General features: G+C 39.5%; 1 protein-coding gene across 4 annotated transcripts; it reads left to right on the top strand.

The window, feature by feature from the left end:
• The first annotated feature begins 210 nt into the window (after positions 1–210).
• Positions 211–25,281, top strand: LOC102314393 (FYVE and coiled-coil domain-containing protein 1). Of its 4 annotated transcripts, none has more exons than XM_014331938.2 (18): positions 211–312; positions 841–921; positions 1,903–2,009; positions 3,022–3,147; positions 4,469–4,575; positions 7,508–7,651; positions 9,019–9,115; positions 9,222–11,663; positions 12,978–13,070; positions 14,331–14,449; positions 14,833–15,000; positions 15,342–15,482; positions 16,805–17,013; positions 17,167–17,302; positions 19,532–19,636; positions 21,381–21,591; positions 23,124–23,233; positions 23,325–25,281. In XM_014331938.2, the coding sequence occupies exons 2-18, from the start codon at positions 864–866 to the stop codon at positions 23,398–23,400; spliced, it is 4,449 nt and encodes a 1,482-aa protein (XP_014187424.1). In that variant the 5' UTR covers positions 211–312; positions 841–863; the 3' UTR covers positions 23,401–25,281. The 4 variants fall into 4 exon arrangements, with proteins under 4 accessions (XP_014187424.1, XP_005912536.1, XP_042076195.1 ...); XM_005912474.2 differs by having other exon boundaries at positions 17,161–17,302; XM_042220261.1 differs by lacking the exon at positions 23,124–23,233 and having other exon boundaries at positions 17,161–17,302.
• Positions 25,282–25,634: the final 353 nt, after the last annotated feature.

Below are 25,634 nucleotides of genomic sequence, written 5' to 3'. Positions count from 1 at the left end.
AATTTGAACTCTTAAACTGTTTTACGTTGTATTTATTTTATATATTGTATCGTGTATATCCAGTATTAGACTGTATTCAGCTTTCTATTTTACCTTGCATTTATTTTATCTATCATGTGTATTCCGTGTCATATAAACATATCATGTTTTCAGCTTTCTGTTTATGGTGTGTCTCAACCAAACGTGAACAGACCTCGGCCATACACCGTGGTTAGTTAGCCGTCAATCATTTCCAGAGCCCGCCCCCCAACGGCAGCAAGTTTCTGCTATACCACTGATAAACTGGACAGTCCGGACAATTTTATACATCAAGTACGTGTTTTGTATTGTGATTTATTCAACAACGAAGTCTTTATCCTTATTTACAACCAAAGTAGGATGATTAGCGACAGAAATGTAGATGAAATAAACCAGGAAACGAGTCGCTGAGAGCAGGTGCATGTCCATCCTGTAGCGCTCGCTAAGGTTTTGACAAATCGATGTTTATGTCGCGGTTTGTTGCATTTTAAAGTGATAGGAGTCAACTTTATTGGCTCGTCATGGCGACGGTGGATAAATCTAGATAAATCTTGTCCCAGTGCGCTCTGACAAAGACGATGTAGCGACAAATTGTGACCTGTCGTTGTTCCTTTTCTACATGCAGTTAAATTTTGTTAACTTTACTGTTACTTCGTTTTACAGCCACCAGAGCCTTCCTGAACCTCCTACTTTACAACAGGAGGAACTAATTTAGGACTGCACTGTTTACCTCCGAGTGTTTTCGGTGTGTGTGTGTGTTCTGGAGAACTCGTGATGACGTGCTAGATAACTTGAATTTCCCTTTTTTATCCCTCTGTGAAGAATTGCCTGAGTACATCCCTACAATGGCCTCCACCTCAGTTGGGGATAAACAGTTGCAGAGGATAATCAGAGATCTGCATGGTAATCAAGCTCTCCACACATACAGAAAACCCCATATGTGCATTACAGTAGATACAATATCATGCAATATGCATCAGGTGTCTTGTCCAAAGGATTCTGCAATATTTACATCAGCCAAAGATTTTTTTTATATGTAAATGTTTGTTTGTTTGTTTGTTTTACCAGATGAACTACACACTAACCAGTTACAGCATTTACCAGCATCACCAGACAAATACTGTGTCAAGTCTCCACCTGCCACCAAAAAAGCTATGACCTGTCTGAGCTGTTTTGGCAGCTCGTTTGGGAATGTCCTGGGGTGCAAGAATAGGGAATCAGATAAGGGTCCAATTTTGTGCAGTTGGTCTAAATTCGGTGTCACCGAGCTTTTCATGTACTTTATTCATAGCTGAAGAGTTTGAGTTTTTGCACACCTGATATGTACAGAACCTTTTTTCATACTGTATATCAACACTATGTGTTCAGATTAAAAAAAGAAACAAAGCAGTCACATTAAAAATAACTCTGCAAGATTCCTTTTTTTCCCTCACAGAAAACATAAAAAATAATCAATTACAGTAAAGTCCTTTAAAAGCTTTTCAGTATCCAAACCCTACTTGGGCCTCCATACTGTAAATAGGTCATGTTTCTGTACATCCCATTAAGTTTAGAGGCTAAGTAAACATACTAGGATCAGTTTTTTTTGGTGTGTCTCATAATTTTGCTGTGGGAGGTCACTACCTTGGGGAATAGTCTTCTTTTGCAATTATGTTTAAGGTGTGTCTTGGTAGTGTCCACATGACCCAAGATTTCCCAGCCAAACACGGTATTATAGTGACACGACCAAAGGTATTCACTCCACCTGTCTATGGCTTGAGTGACGTGGCTGCTTGGTTTAAATGTCACAAAAATATTCTGGGACAAAAAAAAAATCTATCTACACAAAATCACATATTTGTGTTTGGGTTAATAATGCTCTTGTTCTTCTTTTTTAAACTGTAGATGCAGTGATAGAGTTAAGTAAGGAACACAGGGAGTGTGGTGAACCCATAACGGACGACTTCGCCAACCTGCACAAGTTCTTCTACAAACTAGAATACCTGCTGCAGGTATGTCGCCATATCAAAGAGAGTAGCATTGGGTAAATTAAACCATAAGTACCTACCACTCCCCCCACACACTCTTCCTTTATCGTATGTGCTCACATAGCCCTTAATGGATCTGAGCCAGAGAACGCATCAGTTAATCATAGCATCTCAGCACTTCCATCTAATGCTTGCTTTTCCCTTTATTTCATTCTTTCTTTCTTTTGTGGTTTCACAATTTTATGCGTTTTTCTGCATAACTGGGGAAGTGGTCACACATTGTCTTGAACATATTTGTTAATTGCTTAGCAAAAGCTATTTCTGTTGGAGCCGTTACTAGAAAGACAGTTCCTGAGGCATGTCTAGCCATCAAACTATGTGCATGCTTTACCCGATCCAGTTGACCTAAACCTTGGGCCCCGCTCTTTCTCAACCAGATCAAGGCACAGTGAGGTTAATCACACCAGAGTATGGCACGAAGCGATCACACTCAGTAAATACTCTCCAGGATTGTATAGATTGCCTAGTGTGAATACACCATTAGCTTCTGGTGGAAGTGGCTAATTTTAAGGGGATCCCGGTGTAGCCAGTGGATTTCTGAGCAAAGAGATCCATTTCTGCTTGCAAAAAAAAAACAACACAGAACTATTTACCTGCATGTAACAGAAGTCTGGTCAAACATGACTTGTCAGTACTATTGGGAGTGCTGTAGACTAGTGTTCTTAAGTTGTGAACTCTTAAAATGAAACATTTCACAAGACTCATCTCACAAGCCTTCCTGTATTTAAAGGTTATGAGTCCTGATACCAGTGAGTAATTTCTTTAATGTGCTTGAGCTGTTCTTGTAAAGTCCAAGTTGAAGAAAATACACATTTGTGTAGCTCAACTATGTCTTTTTCTTTCCCTTAATCTTCTTGAATTACATTAACAACTACTAAACACTAGCAACTCAGTCAACACGGTGATGTAGTACAGTCCACATTACAGAGCACGTTGTTTATGAATGCAATAATTTTGTGTCCTTTGTGTCTCTTAGTTTGACCAAAAAGAGAAGACAACCTTTCTTGGCCAGAGAAAAGACTACTGGGATTACTTCTGCGACTGCCTGATTAAGATCAAGGGAGCTAACGATGGCATCCGTTTCATTAAGTCCATCCCTGAGGTAATCCTCCTCTGCAGCACACGCGTACACTTAGTCACCCTTCGTGCCTCAGCCCTTCCATGGCGTGAAACACATGCGCACATGTATACAGACAGTGACCGTATAACCATGTAACTAATATTCCGACCAATCAGGTGCACTAAGGCTCAACGCTGCTAATTCACATGCTGTCTTACACTTGTGCCACCTGTACTGTTTCCTCCTCACTTTTTGTCCTGGAAATTCACACTGGTGAGCCTCATACTTCAATAACTATTCATGATTTGGTCCTAGTTTGTATTGTAATGAATTGGTTTCCTGTTGAACTGTTAGTAATATTTGGTGGTTAAGTGATCAAAGTGTTCTTTGTGTATTGGTTATTAGCATTTACAAGTTATGTTGTTCTATTTGTAAAGGCAACAGTTCATTATCTGCATATTTCATGGTTATTTTCCTGCATTCCAATAGACGTTGGGTACCCACTTTTAAAGATGATAATTTTAGGGTACTGAATTATGTGCCAGATCATTTTTGACTTATCATCTATTTTTAAACTATTTTTGTAATTGTTTATCACAAGCCTGTTAATATTTTTTTGCTGTTAAGTAATCCTTGATTTGATAACATAAGGAAGACAGATCTGTGGTTTAAAGTTTTCTTGAGGGGGGAGGGGTGGGGTTTAAATGGGTCAGCGTTTTTATTTTCAGAAGTCACACAGTCTAGTCAATAACATCTGACTGATAATTAATAATTAAAAACCTTTGGCACTCTGAAAACCTAAAACATTATTATTTTTTTCTCTTCTTTTACTGTTTTTATTTGCTGTCCATTGGTCACAGACATAAAGACGTCTCCAGCTGGTGTCTGTCTGGTGTATCTGTGTCTCTTATCTTACTTAAATCCCTCCATCTGCCAATGCATTGGAGAGTCTAGGCTTAGAAATAACATTGTACATCTATTCTCTATATGGTGATCATCTTTAAATTTAGATATCTTTAAGCTGAACTGCGATTTATGCAGTAGAATTAAACATTTCCTTGTTAAATTGAAATGGCCAAGACTGTTGCTGAAGACAACTAAAACTTTGATCCTTAAAGTCTGCGATGAACAGATTTTATATTTACTAACCTCAAAAATGGCAAAAGAGCTGTAGTCTTATTTTTAAAAGTCTTAACAGTTTCCTTTTAATGCTTTATACAATGTATTTTAGGAAGTAGAAACTGACGTCTGACCTATTTAACAAGTTAGATAAGAAAAACAGTGGAGGTTAGTCCACCTTGGATTGAGTTTGCCAGTGTTGTGCATGTTTATGACAAAAGAGTCTATTTTTGTGTGTCCTCAGTTGAAGACATCATTGGGGAAAGGAAGGGCTTTCATCCGCTACTCGCTCGTTCACCAGCGTCTTGCTGACACACTGCAGCAATGTTTTATGAATCTGAAGGTCACAAGGTGAGAGGACACATCAGCTCAGATTAATCTAATGTTCACTTAACGCATCGAAATATCGTAACATTTAAGACTAAAAATAATTAGATGATTATTTTTAGTCTTAGTGTTATGGGCAAAAGAATTCTGTAAATGATAGAAACTGGAAACACTATCTGTAACACTATTTTACATTTTAAAGTGGATACTATATGTGCTTTAGTTACATCGAGCAGTTGCTTCTGTGATCACTTCCTAGTGATGTCATTTTCTGTACTTGGACAAGATAGCGCTAAACATGCCCCAAAATCTGTAACTTTAAACACTTATTTTTAAAATCTAGTTTTAAGTCTGTATCAGTTTATGCAAGCAGGACTCGATGGTATGTTTCATGTCTGCTTTAAGAAGAAAAAAACATGATATCAGATTGAATGCCTGACTTAAACATTGAGCTCTATGGATATGTTACAACAATTCAGTTTAGTGAGAATATTAAACCCGTTTCGATGCACACTTAGGCTTAAATTCATAAATACCATTGTTTTCATGGTAGCTGATGATATTGAAATCTAAAAGGTCAGCTTTAATGTATTCTATGCTGCAAGTTGTGAAATGACAAAATTCTGGATACTGGGCAGTGATAAAGCTGACATTGCGCAAATGACTGCAGTAAAGGTTTAATCTCCACTTATCTGAAAAGAAGAAATTATTTACAAAAAACTGACAAAACAAAATTAGGAAAACATAATTTAATAATGGAAGCTTAAAGTATTTCCGTGGACTAACCGATTAATCAAAGCTAATTAGAATGTGTAATTCTGTTGACTGCATGCATTTCCTTCATGGCTACATGCAACATGAACAGTGGTTTATCTCTAAATGTCCTAATTCATCAAAGAGTACTTGTTATTGAAGATAAATTGATACATTTTATAGTTCCTGACTATGACAGTTTGAAAACTGTTGCCAAGATGTGTGTTTTACTCCAGGCATACTGTACTGCTTTGTTTTGGATGTTCTTAGGAAGTGTGATTCTCCCTTCCTTTTTTATGTCCTATTTCTCCTTTTTGACTGAAATCACAGCAACCAAAAAAAAAACTTGACCATAGACCTTTGTAGCACTGCTCAGTTCCTGTCTTTTCTCAAATCAAAATGCCAGTTTTATTTTTGCGTTAAGGAAAAAAAGAAGTAGTTTATTCTCCACGCACAGTAAAACTAAACACAGCAGTTTACACCAACGACATGCTAAGTTTGCCAGTTTCTCTTCACATAAACAATATTCAAAATGTAAAGAAAATAAAAATGCAAATAACAAAATGCAGGTTTAAGTAATAAGTAATTAACAAATAAAGAAATGAGTTTAAAAAAATATAGCTCATCTTAAAAACCAGAGATGCAGTATCTGTGCCTTTTGCAAATAAAGGAAGCGCTGTACAAATTAGACGCAGTCTAATGGGCCATGTTTGGCAGTATGAAAGAGAAAATATTTAACTTATATTTAAACACAGTGGGTTTTGTAAGTATTTTACATTCAGTAGAGATTCAGCGTAGTTAGCAAACACACTGGAATGAGGAACCTCAGGAATGGACCTGAAACAGGTTTGGTGTTTTGGTGGTGGGTGGCAGCTTCTATGTTTGAGCAAATAATTCTTCACCTCTGGGGTGCAAAAGCATTTTTCCCAATATGAACTATGAAAAAAACAAAATACCATTTTATACGACCTTTGGTGCTGGACTGAGTGCGCTTAGAAATAGTGCCTAGAAATAGTTTTTCTTTTCTTTTTTTTTAAATTTCAAGACTCTGAATACTTCAGTAAAAACTTTCCCTGTTTTCAGTCTATAGGCTCAGCTTATGTAAGACAAACCAACTGGATGCTGACTGTGCCATCAGATTTACACTGCAAACATGCTGACAGTTGTTTTATTTAAACAATTAAAGCGTTCTCAGAAAGGGTAGCCTCATTACTTTATGTCTTCATTTTATGTCTGAATTGTTTTTTAAATCTTTGAAACCTTTATTTCTCTGTTCTCTAGATAGCGCAAAATGTCTTCTGTTTTTCAGTATATGAGGGAGTGTTTATTATTGTTGATAGAGCAAGGAAAAGGAATAGCAAGGATATTGATATTTGGTTGCTATAAATAAATACATTTTATTTTATTTTATTTTTTTGGTTTCCCTTTCCACGGTGCCAAATTTGGGAGGAAAATATATTTGGGGGTTGAGCAGCAACTACTGAGACTTGTTTTAAGCTTGAGCATGCTGTTTGTGACAGATTGACCGACACAACCACACTGGTGAACTTGTAACAACTTCTGGTCAAAGAACCATCCCACAACAGTGTGTGACCAAGTTCTTGACCAGCATAATGGGGAGGTGCCAGGCTATTGTTGTATGGTTCCTCCACATGCCTCCACTGAGGCTGCTATTTATTTAACTAATACATTGTTGAATTTGAATGTATAAGCGTTGAATGGATTTTAATGCAACTTTGTGTAGAGTAGAGTCATGTTAACAAGAAATTTAAAATTTGCGTTACTTTCACCAAGGTGTTCATGGGTAACTTAATGGGTTACTGGTTGAAAATTAACAAGAAGTCTTATAACTTGGAAACAATTATTATTAAAAGTGTGATGTGTATTGTCATTATGTAAAAGGTACGGTATAAAGATAAAATATCTTGTCATGTTTCACAAGGTTAACAACAACGAGGTGACAATAATGCTTTATAGTGCTATTTAAAGCTATGTTTTTTACTGCCATTGTTTCTATTGACAAGTTGTGAGCATAAAGGGAAAGCTTTAATTTGAATATTAGCTTTGTATGCCAATGTCTGTGATGTATATCATACCTTTAAATGTATTTTTTCTGAATGTTTCTGTTTTTACTAGTTGAAATTCTCTGACTTTCATTTTGTGAGTTGTTTTTTCAACTTTTTTTTGTATTCTTCCGATAAAGTGACTGGTATTATGCCCGGAGTCCTTTCCTCAAGTCTCACCTCACTGGAGACATAATCAACAATCTTTATGAACTCAACCAGATCCAATTTGATGTGGCAGCCAGAGGTTATGACCTTGATGCAGATTGGCCAAAATTTGCAAGGTATGTATGTATGAACAATAGAAGACTAAAAAACTTTATAACACATAATTCTTCAACCTGGAAAACATGTAAGGTGTAAGAGACTAAATATCTAGACTGAACACATTATTTTTTTGCAAATGTTGAATTGTGGTGAAAGCGTACTGGGTTTTTCACAACTTGAATTTAACGCCTAATTATCTTATCTCCCTGCACATTCACAGTTCTGTCTTTTTGCTGTATTGCTTGTGTGTGTGTGTGTGTGTGTGTGTGTGTGTGTGTGTGTGTGTGTGTGTGTGTGTGTGTGTGTGTGTGTGTGGTTGCTGACAGTGTGTGAACTTGGATCATTGCTTCTTCTATCAGCAGCTTTTTCAAAACTTTCAACTTCGTTGTGATAAATTCAAGCAATACTTTCATAACCTTGCTCCTCCGTATTTGTGTGATCTTACATACATATAGAGTGCACTTTCACCAGATCTCCGGACTATAAATGCCCTCTACATTTAAATCACGACTCAATCTGTTCAGAACTGCAAACCCTTCATTATAACTTGGTCTTAGTCTATTGTTACCTCAATTAGTTTTATAGTTGTGATTTTATTTGTTTACTTTATGTTTTTATTTTGCTGAAATAATGTAAGGTGACCTTGAGGATTTTTAAAGGTGCCTATAAATAAAATGTATTGTTATTACTATTTTTACAAGCTATTAGAAAAGAAGACAGTAGAGTCCTGCACTCTTTTTAAGAAATTCTTAAAAAGAATTTGCTGCGGTTGTCAATTCTATTTCCAATTAGTAGCATGAAATCATCACTTTCTAATTCCAGAGAAGAAATGTGTAACGTCTGAGTGACTTCCTTGCTTGTATTTGTGTAAATTGACTCATATTTTCCCCACTAACAAGAAAAGCATAAAAGCTGGACTACATTTCAAATCTGTTCGTCCATTTAACATACTGCTAAAATTAAATTAACTTTTCTCAGTTCATCGAATGAACTAATCTCATCTAAAAGTAGACTTTATGGCAGTCTATGGGATTTTTTTCAATTTTTATGTTAATCTTTTCTACAGAATTAAATGCCACTGAGTGTGGGCTCCCACAGTAAAATTAGGCAAGATAGTTCCTGTTAAAATGAAGAACTAAGAGTTTTTTAAAATGAACTCAGTTATACTCTGTAAATATTGCATATTTTCTTGGGTTCTTTAAAATCTTGGCATGTTCTTGGTATGTGTATTGTATATAGGTGTGGTTTTTACTTCCTGTTAACCATTTCTAAATAATACAGTTCTTTCTGGTATATATTACAGAAAATTAGCAGAACTTTAAAATAAAGCATTTTCACTGTTTGTCATTATGTGACCCTAATATTTGGTGTCTCATTAACAAAGGCGAACATTAGGATCTGGCTCCTCAGCTTACCTTTGGAAACCCCCGAGTCGCTGCTCTAGTGTGAACAGTCTGGTTAGCAGCTATTCACACTCACAGGTACACAAAAACTGTTATATCAGTATTTCCCACAATTTTCTGGTTAAATGTGACTAATGTTTAATGCACCTGACCTTTGCTCTCTCTTTTTCCATGCACTGAACAGGGTCAGGAGTTCCTTCCAGTCCCAGACTTGAGCCACAGTGGTCTTGATGAACTGGGAGAACTGGGGGAACCTTCTTCCTGCAGCATTGCAGAGAATCTGCGCATTGAGCTTGACCAGTCCGAGCTCAGACAGCAGGAGCTTTTGGTGCGGGTTCAGGAGTTAGGCAAGGAGGCTGCGGAGCTGAAAGATATTGTAAAACACCTTCAAGAACAGTTGTCAGCTCAGAAGTCTGCCAATTCGACATCTACAGCAGTCCAAAGTAACCCAGAAACATACAGTGAAGAAAGAGTTAATCACTATCAAACCTGCAGGGAACCGATAAGAAGTGAACTTCAAGATAGACTCACAACTGCTGAGAACAAAAATATGGAGCTTCTTTCTAAGTTAGATGAGGCTCTTAAAGAAAGGGGCCAACAAACTGCTAGTTACTGTGAATCAGCCTGGAAAATCCAGGAACTCCTGGATAAACTCAAGTCTGCAGAGGAGGGGAGGCTGGAGGCTAAGAGAGAGGCTGAGGACAGAGCGAGGCACTGTGAATGTCTGTCGCAGCAACTAAAACTCAGGGAAGAAGAATTGAAAAATGCTAAGGAGAGGCTAGCTGAAGTAAAAGCTGGAGCTGATGACGAACGGGAGGCAGCGCTCACGCGGTTAGAGGAGCTCCAGAGTGCGGTTGGTCGAATTCAGGGGGCATTGACTTTGAAAGAGAAAGAGACAGGGAATTTGAGAGCACAGCTTCAGGACCTGCAGGCCTCACTGGAATGCAGGGAAAGGCAGGCGGAGGAACTGAGAAAAATGCTCCAGGAAGAGAGGGAGGAGGTAGAGAAGCAGTGTAGTCTCAGTAGCAGCCAGAATGAGGAACTTGAGAGTCTGAGCTTGGATTTAAGAAAAACGCTTAAAAGCAGAGAGAAAGAGCTAGCTGAGAGTTCAGAAAGAATCAAACATTTGGAGGAGCAGTTAGATAAGCTAAACGTGGGGAAAGAAACAGTGGCCCCTCGAATTATTGATGATGAAATAACATCTTGCAGTCAATCAGAGAATACTGCAGATGACAAAACACAGTTCAGCAGTCTAATGGAAATAAATGCTAAGCTTCTCCAAACGGTTAGGAAAAGTGAGGTAAGCATTTCCGAGCTAACTGAGAGCAGGGCTGCCCTGTTAGACCAGCTAGCTTCTTTGAAGGCGTCTGAGAAGCACTTCAGAAGTAGAGTAGAAGCTGCAAAGATGAGTGTGGAAGACAGAGAGAAAAAGCTTTTAGATGAAAACCTGAAATTGGAGGAGATGGTTCAGAAGGCGTTTATGCAAAGGGAGCAATCCGATGCTCAGTTAAAGAAGCTGGAGCATGAGAATACTGAGCTTCTCGGCAGTCAGTCCACACTGAAGAAACAGTTAGCCACAACTCAACAGGAACTGGATTCATTCACTACCAAAGCTGAAAAGTTAGAGAAGAACATTATAGCGTCGCAGAAAAGCCAAGCAGAGTTACTTGAAAAGCTCCAGGAAACCGAAGCTAAGCTAAGAGACCAGACTGTAAAATGTGAGCTTCTCCAAGGTCGAACTGATGAGCTAGAAAGCAGGAGTGGGGAGCTGCATGATGAAAAAGGAGCCGCAGAGAGCAACGAAAAAATGCAAAAGCTTCACAGTGAGCACCAGACTTCCTCAGTGGAATCCAAAGAGGCCCCATTCAGGCTGGTTATAGCTGAGGCACAACTGGAAGTCAACGTGAGAGAGGTAACCAGGCTCCAGGAAGAGGTGGTGGAGCTTAGGGCACAACTCCTGGCAGGAAATGAGGAGAGGATGAAAGCTCAGGCCCTGCAGGAGGTGACAGAAGCCTCCAGAGAAGACCTTCGTGTTTTAGTAGAACAACTGAAGGCCCAAGTGGAGGAACTAAACCGCCGGCATGTGGATGAAATTCTTAGATCTCGCGAGCGTGAGGAGGCTCTTATTCGTGAGCGAGATGGCGAGGCACAGGCTCGAGCCGGTCTTGCTGCAGAGGTGACGGCCTCTAGAGAGGAGCTTGATAAGCTTAAGATGCGTTACAATGCTTTGTGTCTGGAGAACAGTGAATCAAGGGAGGCCCTTCACAGAGCCAACACAGAGACCGCAGAACTAGGCGTGCACGTGTGCATGCTGACCGCTGAGAACGAGGAGGCTCGGCTGCGCTGGGAGGGTCAGTCAACAAAGCTGCAGGAGCTGGAGGAGGAGGCAGCTCAGGAAGTAGGAAGGCTGAATGCCTGCATGGAGCAGCTGCGCAAGGAGAACCAGGAGCTCCACAGTCAGCTCCCAAACACTGAGAATTTGATGGCATCCAAGGAGAAACTGGAGAAACAGTTGAGGGAGGCCCAACAGGAAGTCGAAGCTGTGCGGGAGATGAACCAGGAAGAGAATCAACAAATGCAGTTGCAGCTCAGCAGTGAAGCTGTGAGCCATGAAAGCCAGCTCCAGGTCAGGCAGAGTAAAGTATGCATGTACAATGTTACTGTTGTCTTCCCGTTTATGACATACTTCCTTGTAAACAAAACTGTTTCTTATAAACTGAAAAACAGTTTTACGCAGCTTAATTTTTTGAAAGAAATCTGTTAGCGAAATTACAGGTTTCTTTTTAATGTTAACTTTTGAGCTCATTCTTTTAATGCAAATTTAGGATTGTGCATCAGTCTTGTCCTTGTAAGCTGTGATTATGGTTGGTTGGCATTGTTCATGTGTTCTTCTTAATGAATATGTCGCAACCCATCAGTGCTGGTATAGAGTTACTTAAGTTAAAGAAGGAAATAAAGCAGGTATTTATTTATTTTTTCCTTTTTCTGACCATCTCTTTGCTCCTGCTTTGATATATAACTGAAATATTAGTACAGACTGACCCTCTTGTGCACTTTTATCTCGAGTCTGGTCGGTTACAAAAATTCAGATCTTACACGATGAGCTGAAATGACGCTAAAGTTGAGCAGTCAACAAAAATGACATTGAAACCCCTGCTACGTGCTGCATTTGCATATGAGTATTGCCACATAATGTCATTCAGCATCATGTGTTTGGAAATATAAAGCAGATTATTCAAGTTTCAGTCATGAGTACATACATAAAGGAAGCCTGATCTAATTATAGCATACAAGATCTTAAATGGAGTCAGGACATTTGAGAAAAAAGGTGTTACCTTTGGAGCAGTGGTCCCAATTTGTATTTGTACTGCACTTTCATTTACATGTGAAAGCCTCCCCGGCACTAGAGGAGATTTTCACGCTTTGCGTTTTTGTAAAACTGCCAGAAATTCCACAAATTCTATGTCAGTTCGTGGAAGTTTTTATCTGCTGCCTACACTTTTCTTTGCAATAATATTATCCTCAAATTGTACAGCAATTTACAGAGCTGTTTGATGATTCCACTTTTTAATATAGTGAGGTGAGCGACAGAACCTGCACCTGGTTATCGGGGAAAATCACTGGTTATTACAGAGAAATACAAACGCATTCCCATATTCTCAAATAATTTCATCTGCAGTCCTGAGAATAAGTAACCATACCACAGAACTCTTGCTAAGATGCAGACACGTGCTTTTAGAAAAAGTTGCACAGTCTCACTGCACTGTACACGAGCAATATAAACAAGTCATCTTTTTTGTTACTAGTAAAATATTTAGGCCATGATTTTGAAAATAACTAGAATGTATAGAAAGATTTATACCAACTCGGCTAGAGTGCAACTAGATATGTTTTAACTCAACTTTAATGATGAATTTCTGATTATTTTTTGTCCATCTAGAGCACGATTCAAGAGTTAGAGGATGTTAAATTGCAGCTCCAGACTGAGCATGAGAAGGTAGTTGCCCTGGAGAACAACCTCAAGGGGCTAGAGGTAAGAGGATAAAAAATTCAGTACGGTGTTGTAAACAGAAAGTCCATCCATCCATTTTCTTCTGCTTATCCGGAGCCAGGTCACGGGGGCAGTAGCCCAAGCACAGAAGCCCAGACCTCCTTCTCCCCAGCCACCTCCTCCAGCATAGCCAAGGCGTTCCCAGGCTAGCCGAGAGATATAATCTCTCCAGCGTGTCCTGGGTCTGCCCCGGGGCCTCCTCCCGGTGGGACATGCCCGGAAAACCGCGCCCATGAGGCATCCTTGTCAGATGCCCGAATCACCTCAGCTGGCTCCTTTCGATGTGGAGGAGCAGCGGCTCTACTCTGAGCCCCTCTCGAATGGCCGAACTTCTTACCCTATCTCTAAGGGAGAGGCCAGCCACCCTTCGGAGGAAGCTCATTTCCGCCGCTTGTATTTGCGATCTCGTTCTTTCGGTCACTACCCACAGCTCGTGGCCATAGGTGAGGGTATGGACGTAGATCGACCGGTAAATTGAGAGCTTCACTTTTACACTCAGCTCTCTCTTCACCACAACAGACCGGTACAGCGTCCGCATCGCTCCAGCCACTGCACCAATCCGTCTGTCGATCTCCCGCTCCCTTCTCCCATCACTCGTGAACAAGACCCCGAGATGCTTAAACTCCTCCACTTGGGTTAAAGAAGAAAGTTAAAGAGCCAAACTACCAACAAACAGACTCCTCTTAAAAATAATTTCTGTTGGTTTTTGACCATTAAAACCAACAGGTTATGGTCCTGAGTGGGAAATTCATGCAAAGAAAACATCTTCTGAATACTGCTTTATGTGAAGCATTTTGTATTTTACATCTCTAATTATTTTAGAGAACTTCCCTGAGATAGTTCTTTTTTCCCCACATTTATTTTGAAGGCTCTTTGTCTGTTATTCATCGTCATAAAAGCCACCTGAAACTCGCTTTGGTTTAATTTTGCAAGAAGATTTTTAGTTGTGGTCAACATGCTGACAGTATTCACATAGTGAAGTGGTTTTACATGTGGAAATGAAACTTCTTTGCTGTCTAACACTGACCACACTAAAGTCATCGCTGGAGGATGATGCGTGACAAAACGCATGTGTAGCTTGCGCAGCTCGATCTGCATTTTCATGTGTGGGGTTGATAAATGGGAAAACAAATTGCAGTTCCATTCTGTATATTGTCAATTGAAGTAACCATAATGTTATATTCACAAACATAATTCACAAAGAGCAAGAAATAAGGCTGTGCTTTGCTGCGCTGATTGCAGGCTGAGAATCAGAGATACTGCCAACAGATTGAGGAGACAAACATCCAGATGGCCGAGTCTGAAAACCTCATCCAGCAGAAAGAAGACGAGATAATCCATCTGAAAGGGAATTTATCAAGGTGAGATACTGTATTCATAATCACACATTCTGGACCAAATTAAAGCTCCTGATGAAAGTTTTTAATCTTGTCTGTTGTGAGCGGTCTAGCCCAGAAACAACCAAATACACGTTGTCTGTGTTGGTGGCACGGAGTCGAATCTCTCTGGGTACTCCCTCTTTGTCACACAGTCTAAAGACACCCATGTTAGGTTAATTGGCAAGTCTAATTTGGCCGTAGGTGTGAATGAGAGCATGTTTGCTTGTCTCTGTGTGTTAGCTCTGTGATGACTGTTAGCCTTTCTAGGGTGTACCCTGCTTTCCTAGTGACAGCTGGGATAAGGTCTGCATGGATGCTCGATCCTCCATGTTTTTTTGGTCAGCATGTATTTGTGCTATATGCAGATCTGAGGAGGCGTTAGCAGTTGCACAGCGGGCCTGTCAGGAGATGGCTGAAAACCTACGGAGAGTCACACAGGACAAACAAAGCTTTGACGTGAAAATGGCTGCTGAACTGGATGATCTTTACCGTACCAAAATCAATTTGGAAGAAAGGCTTGTGGAGCTCATCAGGTATAAACGTCTTTTCTTTTTCCACAGATTAGCTTAATACAAAATCATTTCTGGGGTTTTTTGTTTTTATTCTTAAGTTCTTTTTTACCTTTTTCTTTTGGTTAGGCTATTCTGCAACCATCACATTTCAGTCTGTCTCATAAAATATAATGTTAGCATTTTAAATAAACTGCCTCCAACATTCCTAATAATGGAGTTTAACTTTAAGAACAGTCCGTATCAAATTGGCTGTCAAAAATCATTCTACTGGTATCAGTATAATCTAAATTTCTGGTACTGTGACATCCACACTGGAAGGGCGGATTTTGAAAAGTGTACAAATATGCTTGTCCTTGTTGCAGGGAGAAAGATGCCCTTTGGCAGAAGTCAGACGCTCTGGAGTTTGAGCAGAAGCTGCGGGATGAGGAGTCAGAGAGGGACGTTAACTACTGTCTGGGCTGCCACACTCAGTTCAGCTGGTGGTTCCGCAAGTACAGCTGCAGGTGATGGTCCATCAAAACAGAAACTGCTTGGAAGCACCAACCAGTAAAAGCACACTCATTTCTTTCACAGCTTCTCAACACTCTGAGGTCATTCACTGCGTGTTTACACTGTGGTTGTGTGATAACTGTTTTCTCACACATTCCTCACTTGGTTTACGTTGAGCATTGCAAAGCACTTCTACAAACTTAGTTCTGCAAAAGACTGTGCTTATTCAAAACATGCACACATGTGTAGGACATGATAATGCATGACCGTGACCCTCAGTGACCTGAGGGAAGTGAAGACAAAGTCAAAGTGACTATGATACAGAACTCTTTGTGCCTCATGAAACTTTGTGATCATTATTCAGATATACTCTGTTCTACCACTGAATGGTATCCCTCACAAATACATCACTCTCAATTCAGCAAATGTACATCTTGTCGGGTACCCGATTGGACCCTCTTTTGCCTTCATAGTTGCCTCAAACCTTCATGGCACTAATTTGAGAACTTGCGGGACGTTTCCTGAGCTGATAGGAGTGACAAACGGTACAATCTTCTGGTGATGCAATCCGTCCTTTTCAACATTCGGTGTGTTATAAATTCAGAGATGGTCTTCTGCATAAACTGGTAGTAACAAGTGGTTGCTTTCCTATCAGCTTGAAGCAGCGTTACTACTCAGCTCTGACCTCTGGCAAGGCACTGTTACTCAGAACTGTTGCTCATTGTAGATTTCCTCTTTTTAAAGCCATTGTCTGTAAACCCTACAGATGGGTGTGTGGGAGTATTCCAGTAGATCAGCAGTTTCTTAAACACTCACACGAGCCTGTCTTGCACCAACAACACGATCAAGTTCAACGCCACTTAAAGCTTTCGTCCCTGTTCTGATGCTCTGTTGGAGCTTCAGCAGGTCGTCTTAACCACATTTACATGCCTAAATGCTCTTCCTTTACTTTTACCTTACATCAGTAGTGCTCAAGCTTTACTCATAGGTCATTCAATTGAGCTTTTTTCCTGTTTATCCACTCCACCTCTGAAGTGGCTGTTATGAGTCGCATGTTTTGTCCCATATCACTGCTTTAGGGTTTTAGATCAGAAACTGCTGACTACCCAGAGATGAAGGCTGAAAACTAAGGAACTATCAAGTCCTACAAGTTACATTTTTACACGTCTTCTGTTTTTTAATGCCCTTTTTTTACCTTTGATAGTTTCATTTCTTTTTGTGCAAATCTATACTTCACATAAAAGGAACTACAACGCACAGGTCAATTCTCTCCAGTGAACATTTCACAGCAAGTTGCACTAACACGCTCTGTCTCAATCTTTTTGCCTTATTCTAGGCTGTGTGGTCGTCCTTTCTGCTACTACTGTTGCAGCAACACGGTGAGCACCCAGCAGGGTGGCAACAGAGAGCGCTGCTGTAAGGACTGTTACAACCAGCACAGTGCAGTAGTTGAGCGCCACCCGCAGGAAGAAGTGACTCACAGCACACCGGGAACACCATTTAGGCGCTTTCTGCAGGCTGGCCTGGCTGTAAGCGGTGTTTCAGGTAGTCTCCTACACACTCACTGGATTAATGTGTCAAAGGATAAAATATTTACATATTTAATTTATATTGGGGACACGGTAGTGATATACACACTACAGTAAGAGCTAAGAATGAAGATCTATGGTGAATATGATGTTTATCTTCTAGGAGCAGGTGGAGATGAGAAACTGGACGATGGTGTTTTTGACATTATCACAGATGAAGAAGTGATTGGGGTGTACGACAGTGAATCCCTGTCTTTTGTCCCCGCTTGCTCGCCTGGACATGGACAGCAGGGGGCAGCACAACTGTAAGTATCTCACACACAGATGGACAGATATAGTAAGCAACAGGATTATCAGACACTGCATGGCAGATTAATAACAGCCACCAAAACAGATTTTCTATTTGCACCTGTCCTTTGCAACATGCCTCCTCTGAAACAGTCTACTTAGTGTGCTCCAGATTAATCAGAAGCAGCCAGAAATAAGCATGACTGCTAAAGTGATTATTGAAAAATTCACTTACCCCGGAATATAATTACAATTTTATATTTAACACATTTGCATATCCCAAAACAAATGACATATGCTCTAAGACATAGATTTGTACTTCTTTAGCAGTACGTTGGCGTCTTTGGTATGTGAAGTCAATAAGCTATTACTTGTACTTGAGGTCTCTATTCTTGAGGATTTTATTGTTAATTTATTTGGCTTTTATTGTTGTTTGTAAATGTATTTAAGTAATGTGCAAAAGTCTTGAGCCACTCCTCAGTTCTTCATATTTTTCTTCCAAGCAGTCCGATTTTCCCGTTATTGGTTTTTTTTTTTTCCAGTTTTTCTTTGGACATTGGCAGCTTTTTTACTTCTTCCCACTCCAGTCATTTTACTGGATCATTTTCAGAAGAATGTTCTTTTTTGCTTTGTTTAACAAACTCAAGCCAGTCAACACTGATCTATGAGTAATTCAAGAAAGTCACCTAACTCAAAGGATGAACCAGTGTTGTGACTACACATAACAGAAAACTTGTACCATCGGATTTTGATCCACCATGCAATGCCATCTGGAATTTATAGCTTGGCAACAGCGTTCATCCCAAACACAATGCCAGTTAGATGATCACTGTCCTCCCCAGAGACTGGACATCAACATTATTATTGAAACAGTGTGGCATCATCTCGACAGAAATGGTAAATGGCCTGTATTTGTATAGCGCCTTACTAGTCCCTAAGGACCCCAAAGCGCTTTACACATCCAGTCATCCACCCATTCACTCACACATTCACACACTGGTGATGGCAAGCTACATTGTAGCCACAGCCACCCTGGGGTGCACTGACAGAGGCGAGGCTGCCGGACACTGGCGCCACCGGGCCCTCTGGCCACCACCAGTAGACAAGGGGTGAAGTGTCTTGCCCAAGGACACAACGATCGAAACTGTCCAAGCCAGGGCTCAAACCGGCAACCTTCCAATTACAAGGCGAACGCCCAACTCTTGAGCCACGATTGCCCGAAAACAAAACAAAAGGTAGAAACATCCAAAGAAGAGCTTTGAATGCACTTCAAGAAGCCTGTAGAAGTACATCAGTACTTCTACAGGCTTCTCTATGGTTCTATGATGACTGCTTAAAGAGATCACAAGAAAACTTGGTCAGGCTGTGCTGAAGAATAAAGGTGCTCATACCAAATATCAACTTTGTTTTTGGTTTTTTTTGTCTTGTTTGGATCTTTAGCCATCAGAATTGTTGTCTTAAGGCCAAAAAAGATGCCAAGCGGATTTATTTTACCAAGTGGATCATCATGGCCTTGCCATATTGGTCCATTTGATTGACCTTTATTATAATTATGTATTTATTTTATTTTATTTTCGGTTGTTACAAACGGGACAGACATGACTGGGGGATAGGACAGGGAGAAAGAATGAAAGAAAGAGCGGGAGAGAAAGAAAAATAGAGGGGAGAAGAGACGGTGAGAAAGGGGGGAAGAAAGAAAGATAAACAAATATCGACTTTCAATTTGTGTGAGCGCATGATTCTATCAGTTGCTGCCATGGTTATTATAACTAACTGAAACTACATTTCAGTAAACTACCATAAAAATAAAAACTAGACGTCTGATTAAAATTAAAAACACTGGATTATATAAACTGAAACAATTTTGTAAAACTTGAAAAACTAGTGAGTTTTTTTTATTAAATAGATTTTGTTTTTAAATGATCAAAACTTGCCCGATGAGGCTTTGGTAGATATATTTCTTGATGCTTTAGATGTCTACAAGACTGTGAATCAACTGCTTCCAAAATTCAGTGTTTTTATTGTAATAACTGTTCTGATTTTCTTAAATATTGCCTCCCACATATGCCCTTCTTACAATAATTTTCATTTGTTTAGCAAAATATAATGAAAGAAGGGGAAGCTCAAGACTGCTGCTCAGTCTCATACATGTATTCAGTCTAGTGTTTTTGTAAGCTTCAAAAAATGCTTGAATAATGAGCCGTAAAGTATGTGTTGATCTGAAATATAAATGCCGTTTTGATTAGAAACAGCAGTGCCAGTGCGGGAGACCTCACATCAGAGGATACTGACGACCTCAGCGCTGCGGTACAGGATGCAGAGATCTGCCTGCTGAAATCTGGAGAACTGACGTAAGTTTCTGTGAAAGTTACACCTGAAAGCCACAAGTGTAGTTGCATTTTGTGAGGTCAAATGTTTTGTTTGGGTTTCTAATTTTCAGAAGAAGTTTCTCTTGTCTTTTTGTGATAAAGGTGTTGAACTACATCCTAAAAGGGAACTGAAAAATGAAGCAAATCTGGTTTGGGGGTTATCAACTTCTCTAAATATTGTGCAGTACATGTTGCAGATCCACAGTTTCACTTCTGGTGTAACCTGGAGCTGGTTTGTTCAGGCTGTGTGGAAACTTTCTGCTGTTAGCACTGTTTTTCAGTTACAGTGTTAAAGAACACACCTTTGATAAGGTCGAAAACTGTAAACAGGACTTTGAATTTCAACATTTTAAAGGGAAACAGTCTATTTATAGATTCAGGGAATGCACTACTTCAAACGTGTAAACATGGTATAAAGCGATTCATATGACCAGATGATTTATGCCATAAGCAACGTAATTTGTGTGTTACTGGAACCAGTCAAGATTAAAATGATTCAAAAAGAGTGAAGTGAAATTCCAGACTTTTGTAATCATTTTCTCATCACCACAAGGGGTGAGCAGCTCAAGGTTGCTTGCTAGCCGCACACTACTAGTATTATTCTTCTTGTTATCAATCGATCTGACAGCTGATCAATGAAGGTTTGGTCTGTAGGATTTCAGACGTTTCTCATTTCCAAGATAACTTTTTCAAATTCCTTTTTAATCAGAAAAGAAATGTTGCAATGTGAGCTTGTGTTTTTGCACGTCAATCTTTTCAGCTCTACAGAGATTTATGGAATTCTGCAGAAATCTTCAACATACCGTAGTTTTCGGGTCATAAGCCGCTACTTTTTTCCCACACTGTGAACACTGCGGCTTATACTGACGTGCGGCTAATGCATTTTTTTTTTCATGCGGCCAAAAACATTTTGCCTGGTAACAGTAGACCAATAAAATTGATAAGTAGTATATATACGGTATATATTTTTACCGGTTGTTAAGAGACGTTGCACTGTTCCGTAAAAAAACCATAAGCAACGTAATTTGTGTGTTACTGATACGTACGTGTACTTAAAGGTAGCCGTGTTACAGGCGCTGTTCGAGGAAAAGAAGCATTTGCAGTATGAATTTTTGTATGTTACCATAACGTTTATGTTACCATGTTTATGTTACCTTACGGATTAAATTAAACGTTAAAAGTCCTCACATGTAATATTTCTGTGTAAATATCTCATATTACAGGTGAAACGCATACGGCTTAAAATCTGGTGCGGCCTGTACAAGTACAAAATTTATTTTCTTTCTAAAATTAGAGCATGCGGCTTTTAATCAGGTGCGCTCTGTAGTCCGGGAATCACGGTACTTCTTATTACCACTGTGTTTTGAGAAATGTTAGCGTTTTAGCTGCTCTCAACCTGCTGCAAATTCAGTCATGTAGCATAAGATACCAGCCAACTATATTTGTAATTAATATTTTTTACAGTTTAACAAAAATATGACCCTGAAGTTACCTATTCTAGCTCATTAACAGTAAATGTGGTGTGTTTCTTAAGGTGTTTGATAGATATCGGAATACTTTTTTGTGCACAGTGACTGGACAAACTGAAAAAAACCCCTGAAAAATATCAAGTAAATTGGAAATTAGGATTTTGTTTAAAAAATGGATAAATGATATGGGATTAAACTGGGTTGGGTACTGCAGTGCCACTGTTTCAGCGTGAAATGTTTCGTTCCACATGCTGCAGGTTCTCTGTGCACTTCACGGTGGATGACATCGCAGCGTTTGGCGACAGCCCCCGAGAGCTCTTCATCAAATCCAGTTGTTACAGCACCATCCCCATCACCATGAGCAACCGTGGTCCTACTGTGTCCTGGACTTTCACATCTGAACCAAAGAGCATCTCCTTCAGTGTGGTCTACAGGGAGAGCACTGAGACTCCACTGGAACAAGCCAAGGTGAGAGCCCAGCATGTGTATAACCATGGGTGAAGGACACGTCCTCACAGAGATACATTTCCATCCAATTCCATTCCAATAAAGTGGATTTATTCAACTGTAAACCGATCTCCAAAGGAATATAAACTCACCAGTGAACATTAACGTGAACATTTGATCTCATTTGATAGTTATAAAATGAAAAGGGTAGAAAGAATAGAATCGATCTACAGAAAACAGTCGCTCGCATATGCAGCTCATCACAACACTGGGTTTGTTGGTTATCTTTCAAACTGATTTTTTTTAGCACTGACTCAGTCTCAGTGTTCTTGGTGTTCAACAAACACAATTTAACAGCTGCTGAACGCAGTGGAGCATTCAGCAGCTAAATAGCCAGATGTTCCCCTCAGGAGAGGATAGTGACCAAAAGGCACTACTGCCGTGACTACCGCCACACAAACATGACTCCAAATGAATAGTAATGGATGTGTTAATAGCCAACTTTTAACACTGATGCGATATGAAAATCAATCTGCTAGTCTGATGTCTTAGAATATGGAGGACTTCCTGTGCATGCAGCAGTTGTCGGGGCTAAGCTTTCAGGTCATTACTTACAAATGAAAATTAATTAAAAAAAATTAAAACGCTGTCAGACGATAGCTGATGGTTTCAGATATTTTCTGGCAAATGCCGCCATTTTTTTGCTTTCTATACAGATCGTTCACCTATGTGCATCCAAAGCCTGCTCAAACCTGATTGGTCAGTGTTTCCCGTTTAAATTCTGGCACTGATGGGTTTACATATACACAGATGTGCATACAGGTATATGTACACATGCTTTTGTATATAGTTTTGTATTTTTACTTTTATTATTTTTTTATTTTGGATATGTTTTTTCTATTTGCCAGGCAGTCAATGACAGATAAACTGTACATGTATAGTTTACAGTTTATAGTTTACAGTTTAGAGATTGTTTATATAGTGTAACCTTAATAATACCGTGGATGTGTATTTAGCCTAACCGTCTAACCACCAGTGATTGAAGTAAAAGTTTGTGTCAGTTTATTTCATCAAAGTCAACAAAACACCTCAGACTGCTGCAGGATTTTTCCTAAATATTTATTAGCAATAAATCAAGTCAGAGAGGGACAAGCGGCCTTTCCCAGCCTGCTGATAGTGTGGGGCTGTATTCTGTGACCCCTGATGTAATATGCAGTGTGCATGCAGAAGCAACTAAATTATTCAGTTCATATTTCCTCAGTGATAAAGCAGAGCTAATATTTTATTCTACTGTGGTTCTTATGCAGCCGTAGCAGAGCCGCCCACTGTGTAAGCTGCCCGGCAACAAACATAAAAATGTGTCAGGACAGGGTTAAAAAAGGACACGGAGCAGTGGAGAAAGTCCGACAGCTTTTCTGCACATTTATTGGGATTTAGATTCAGTAAGCTGATTCTGAATTGGTTTCACAGTTGGTAAAATGTTGCCTCCTGTTGCCATCTTGTGTACACAGAAGAAATCCTTAACCAGGATTTCTCTCCTTTGCTCTCTGCAGGTTTTGATCCCTCTGACCCGTTGTAACTCCCACAAGGAGACAATACAGGGGGAACTAAAAGTCAGAAATCCTGGAGAATACACACTTATCTTTGACAATTCCTTCTCCAGGTTAGTCACGCTGTGCTCTAAACAACAACTGTTCAGAATAAGACTGAACAAAGCAGAACATAAAGCCTTTTCTGTCTCTCCTGTTTGTCAGGTTCATCTCTAAGAAAGTGCTGTATCATCTGAGTCTAGACAAGCCTGTGGTCTACGATGGAACCGACCTCCTCTGAGTGTGGCAGGAGCAGCACGAGGATGTGTAACACTGACTTTTTCAAACTGTCAAGGCTGTTTAAGCGCATAGGTATCACTTCAGAGTCTTCTGATGCTGAGCAGCCACAGCGGAAAGGTCACAGCATTAAAACACATAAGTAAATAACAATATTACACTACGGTATGTCAGCATGCACTTTTATGAAAGCTAGTTTAAATATACATAAGGAAGGATATCCAAAGTTCAGGCGCTTTCGTATTTGAATGTGACCGCTTAATGTGTGTGTCAGTTAAAATCTTCTTTTCATAGTATGAGAAATTTTATGTTTTGATATCCAAAAGTATCAAAATCAAACAAAAAGGGTTGAGAAAGTGTTTATATACTTTTTAAAAAAAACAGGGAGGGATGTGGGGTGTTGCGTAAATAAGTGGCCATAAATACATCAGATAAAAATTCTTTATGAGAAAAAAAAAAATATACAGTAATAATTGTAGTACATTGTTCCCAGAAAAGCTCTGACTGCTGGCAAACACATGCGATTGAGTCATAATCAAACAGGGAGCCTCTTGTTGTGAAAGCGTCTGTTGCAAGCTGAGATCAAATCTAATCACTTGATTTATTAACGGTAACTTTGATTGTAAAACTTTTCAGTGGAAGAATTCAACTCTGATGTTAACAGAGTCTTAACTGACGCATCAGTGGACATTAATGCTGCGGTAGAATGAGCCCAGCAGTCCTTTCACATATCTTTCTTACTGTTGCCTTTTCAGCTGTCAGAAATTAGATGAAATGGATGTGTTGCAATCATGACGAAGCTTAAATGGAAGAAACAGAACCACAGGAAGAACCCGGAAAGCATTTGGTTTTATTTATCTTGAGTAAACAGGCTTTATTTCAGTGCTTTGTCTCTAGTGGTTGCAGCTGAAGACAGAGGGGAATGTGGCTGCTTGGGTTCTGTGCATGCAAACATTAAGAGTGTGTGCAAGCTTTCCCATCTTCATTACGCACATATCAAAATCTAAGTTTCAGTGCTTCAGTATTTAGTTGTTTTTTCCCCATCAGTTTAACCATCACTCTTGATGGTTTTACATTTAAAGTGAGCAAAAATGGGACAAATTCTCATGAAAAGCACAAAGCTGTTACTGTCTCTAGAAAGAAAAAAGAATCATCTTTAGAATCGTTTTCTTGGGGGTTTTTTATGCTTTTGCTGTGTAATGTTCTGGATGAGTTAATTAGAGTGTTTTGTTATGAGAAATGTGCAAAACCTGCAGTACGTCAAACAGAAAACACGAGCCTCAGCCTTTAAATCACACAAGTCCAAAAATTCTGTTACTTTAATACTTGAATTTTTTCATATGTGGACCTTTAAAAGGTTTAATGTGGAAGATAATCCAAGTTTTCAATCAGCAATCCTCTCAGTGTCTCATCATTTAACAATACTGACAGAGTAACATTGATTTAACTGCTTTGCTCTATCCAGAGGTTTTACAAAATCTCTTCCACCATTTTAAACCCATTTTGTAATTTATGTTGTGAAGAACTGACAGGAGAAAAGAAAACAAGGAAAAATGCTAATTGATTTTTATACATCCGCTCATTAAGAGTGACAAGTTGCCAAATATATTTTACAATTCTTAAATGGGAGTTTCTATTTAAAGACACTGCGACATGACTGCTGTATAATGCACTTTGTGAAAGGGCTTTTTGTCGATATGTATCCCATGAGCCTTTGTGCCAGATGATGAATGAGGTTTTTTTCTCCTCCATATGTAGGCAGTGTTTGATTGTAGATGTTTACAGCTGGATTTACCAGAGGGAATCTGCCGGCACGTCTTATGAGAACTAAATATTTATACTAGAAATGATGTACGTTTATGGTTAATAAATAAGGATTGTGTGATGAATGTGTGGTTGCATTTTAATCTGAAGCATATCACTGTGATGTATTTGATGGTCACATTGTTTTTTTAGCCACACTGGTCTGTGGATGTCAATCTGCTCACGATGGAAGTGTCTCGACAACCACCAGAAGAGCTACCGTGCACATTCACGCATGTACGGTTTGCAGAGGAGCAATTCAGCTGAATTTGCTGAAGGTTGTGAGGTTAACAAGGAGTAAAAGCTAGCCTGATGTTAAAATCCTCAACTGTGAAGCATAGGAAGGCATGTTTACAGAAAGTAGTTTTGGCCTATATAGATAGTTTCCCCTTCATAGATGCTCTGTGGGGGGTGATTTTTGCTTGTAATCTCAGA

The sequence above is a fragment of the Haplochromis burtoni genome, unplaced genomic scaffold, assembly GCF_018398535.1.
Source record: "Haplochromis burtoni strain Fernald_Lab_line unplaced genomic scaffold, NCSU_Asbu1 Contig_3, whole genome shotgun sequence".
Lineage (NCBI taxonomy): Eukaryota > Metazoa > Chordata > Actinopteri > Cichliformes > Cichlidae > Haplochromis > Haplochromis burtoni.
This window is presented reverse-complemented; position numbering and strand designations above follow the sequence as displayed.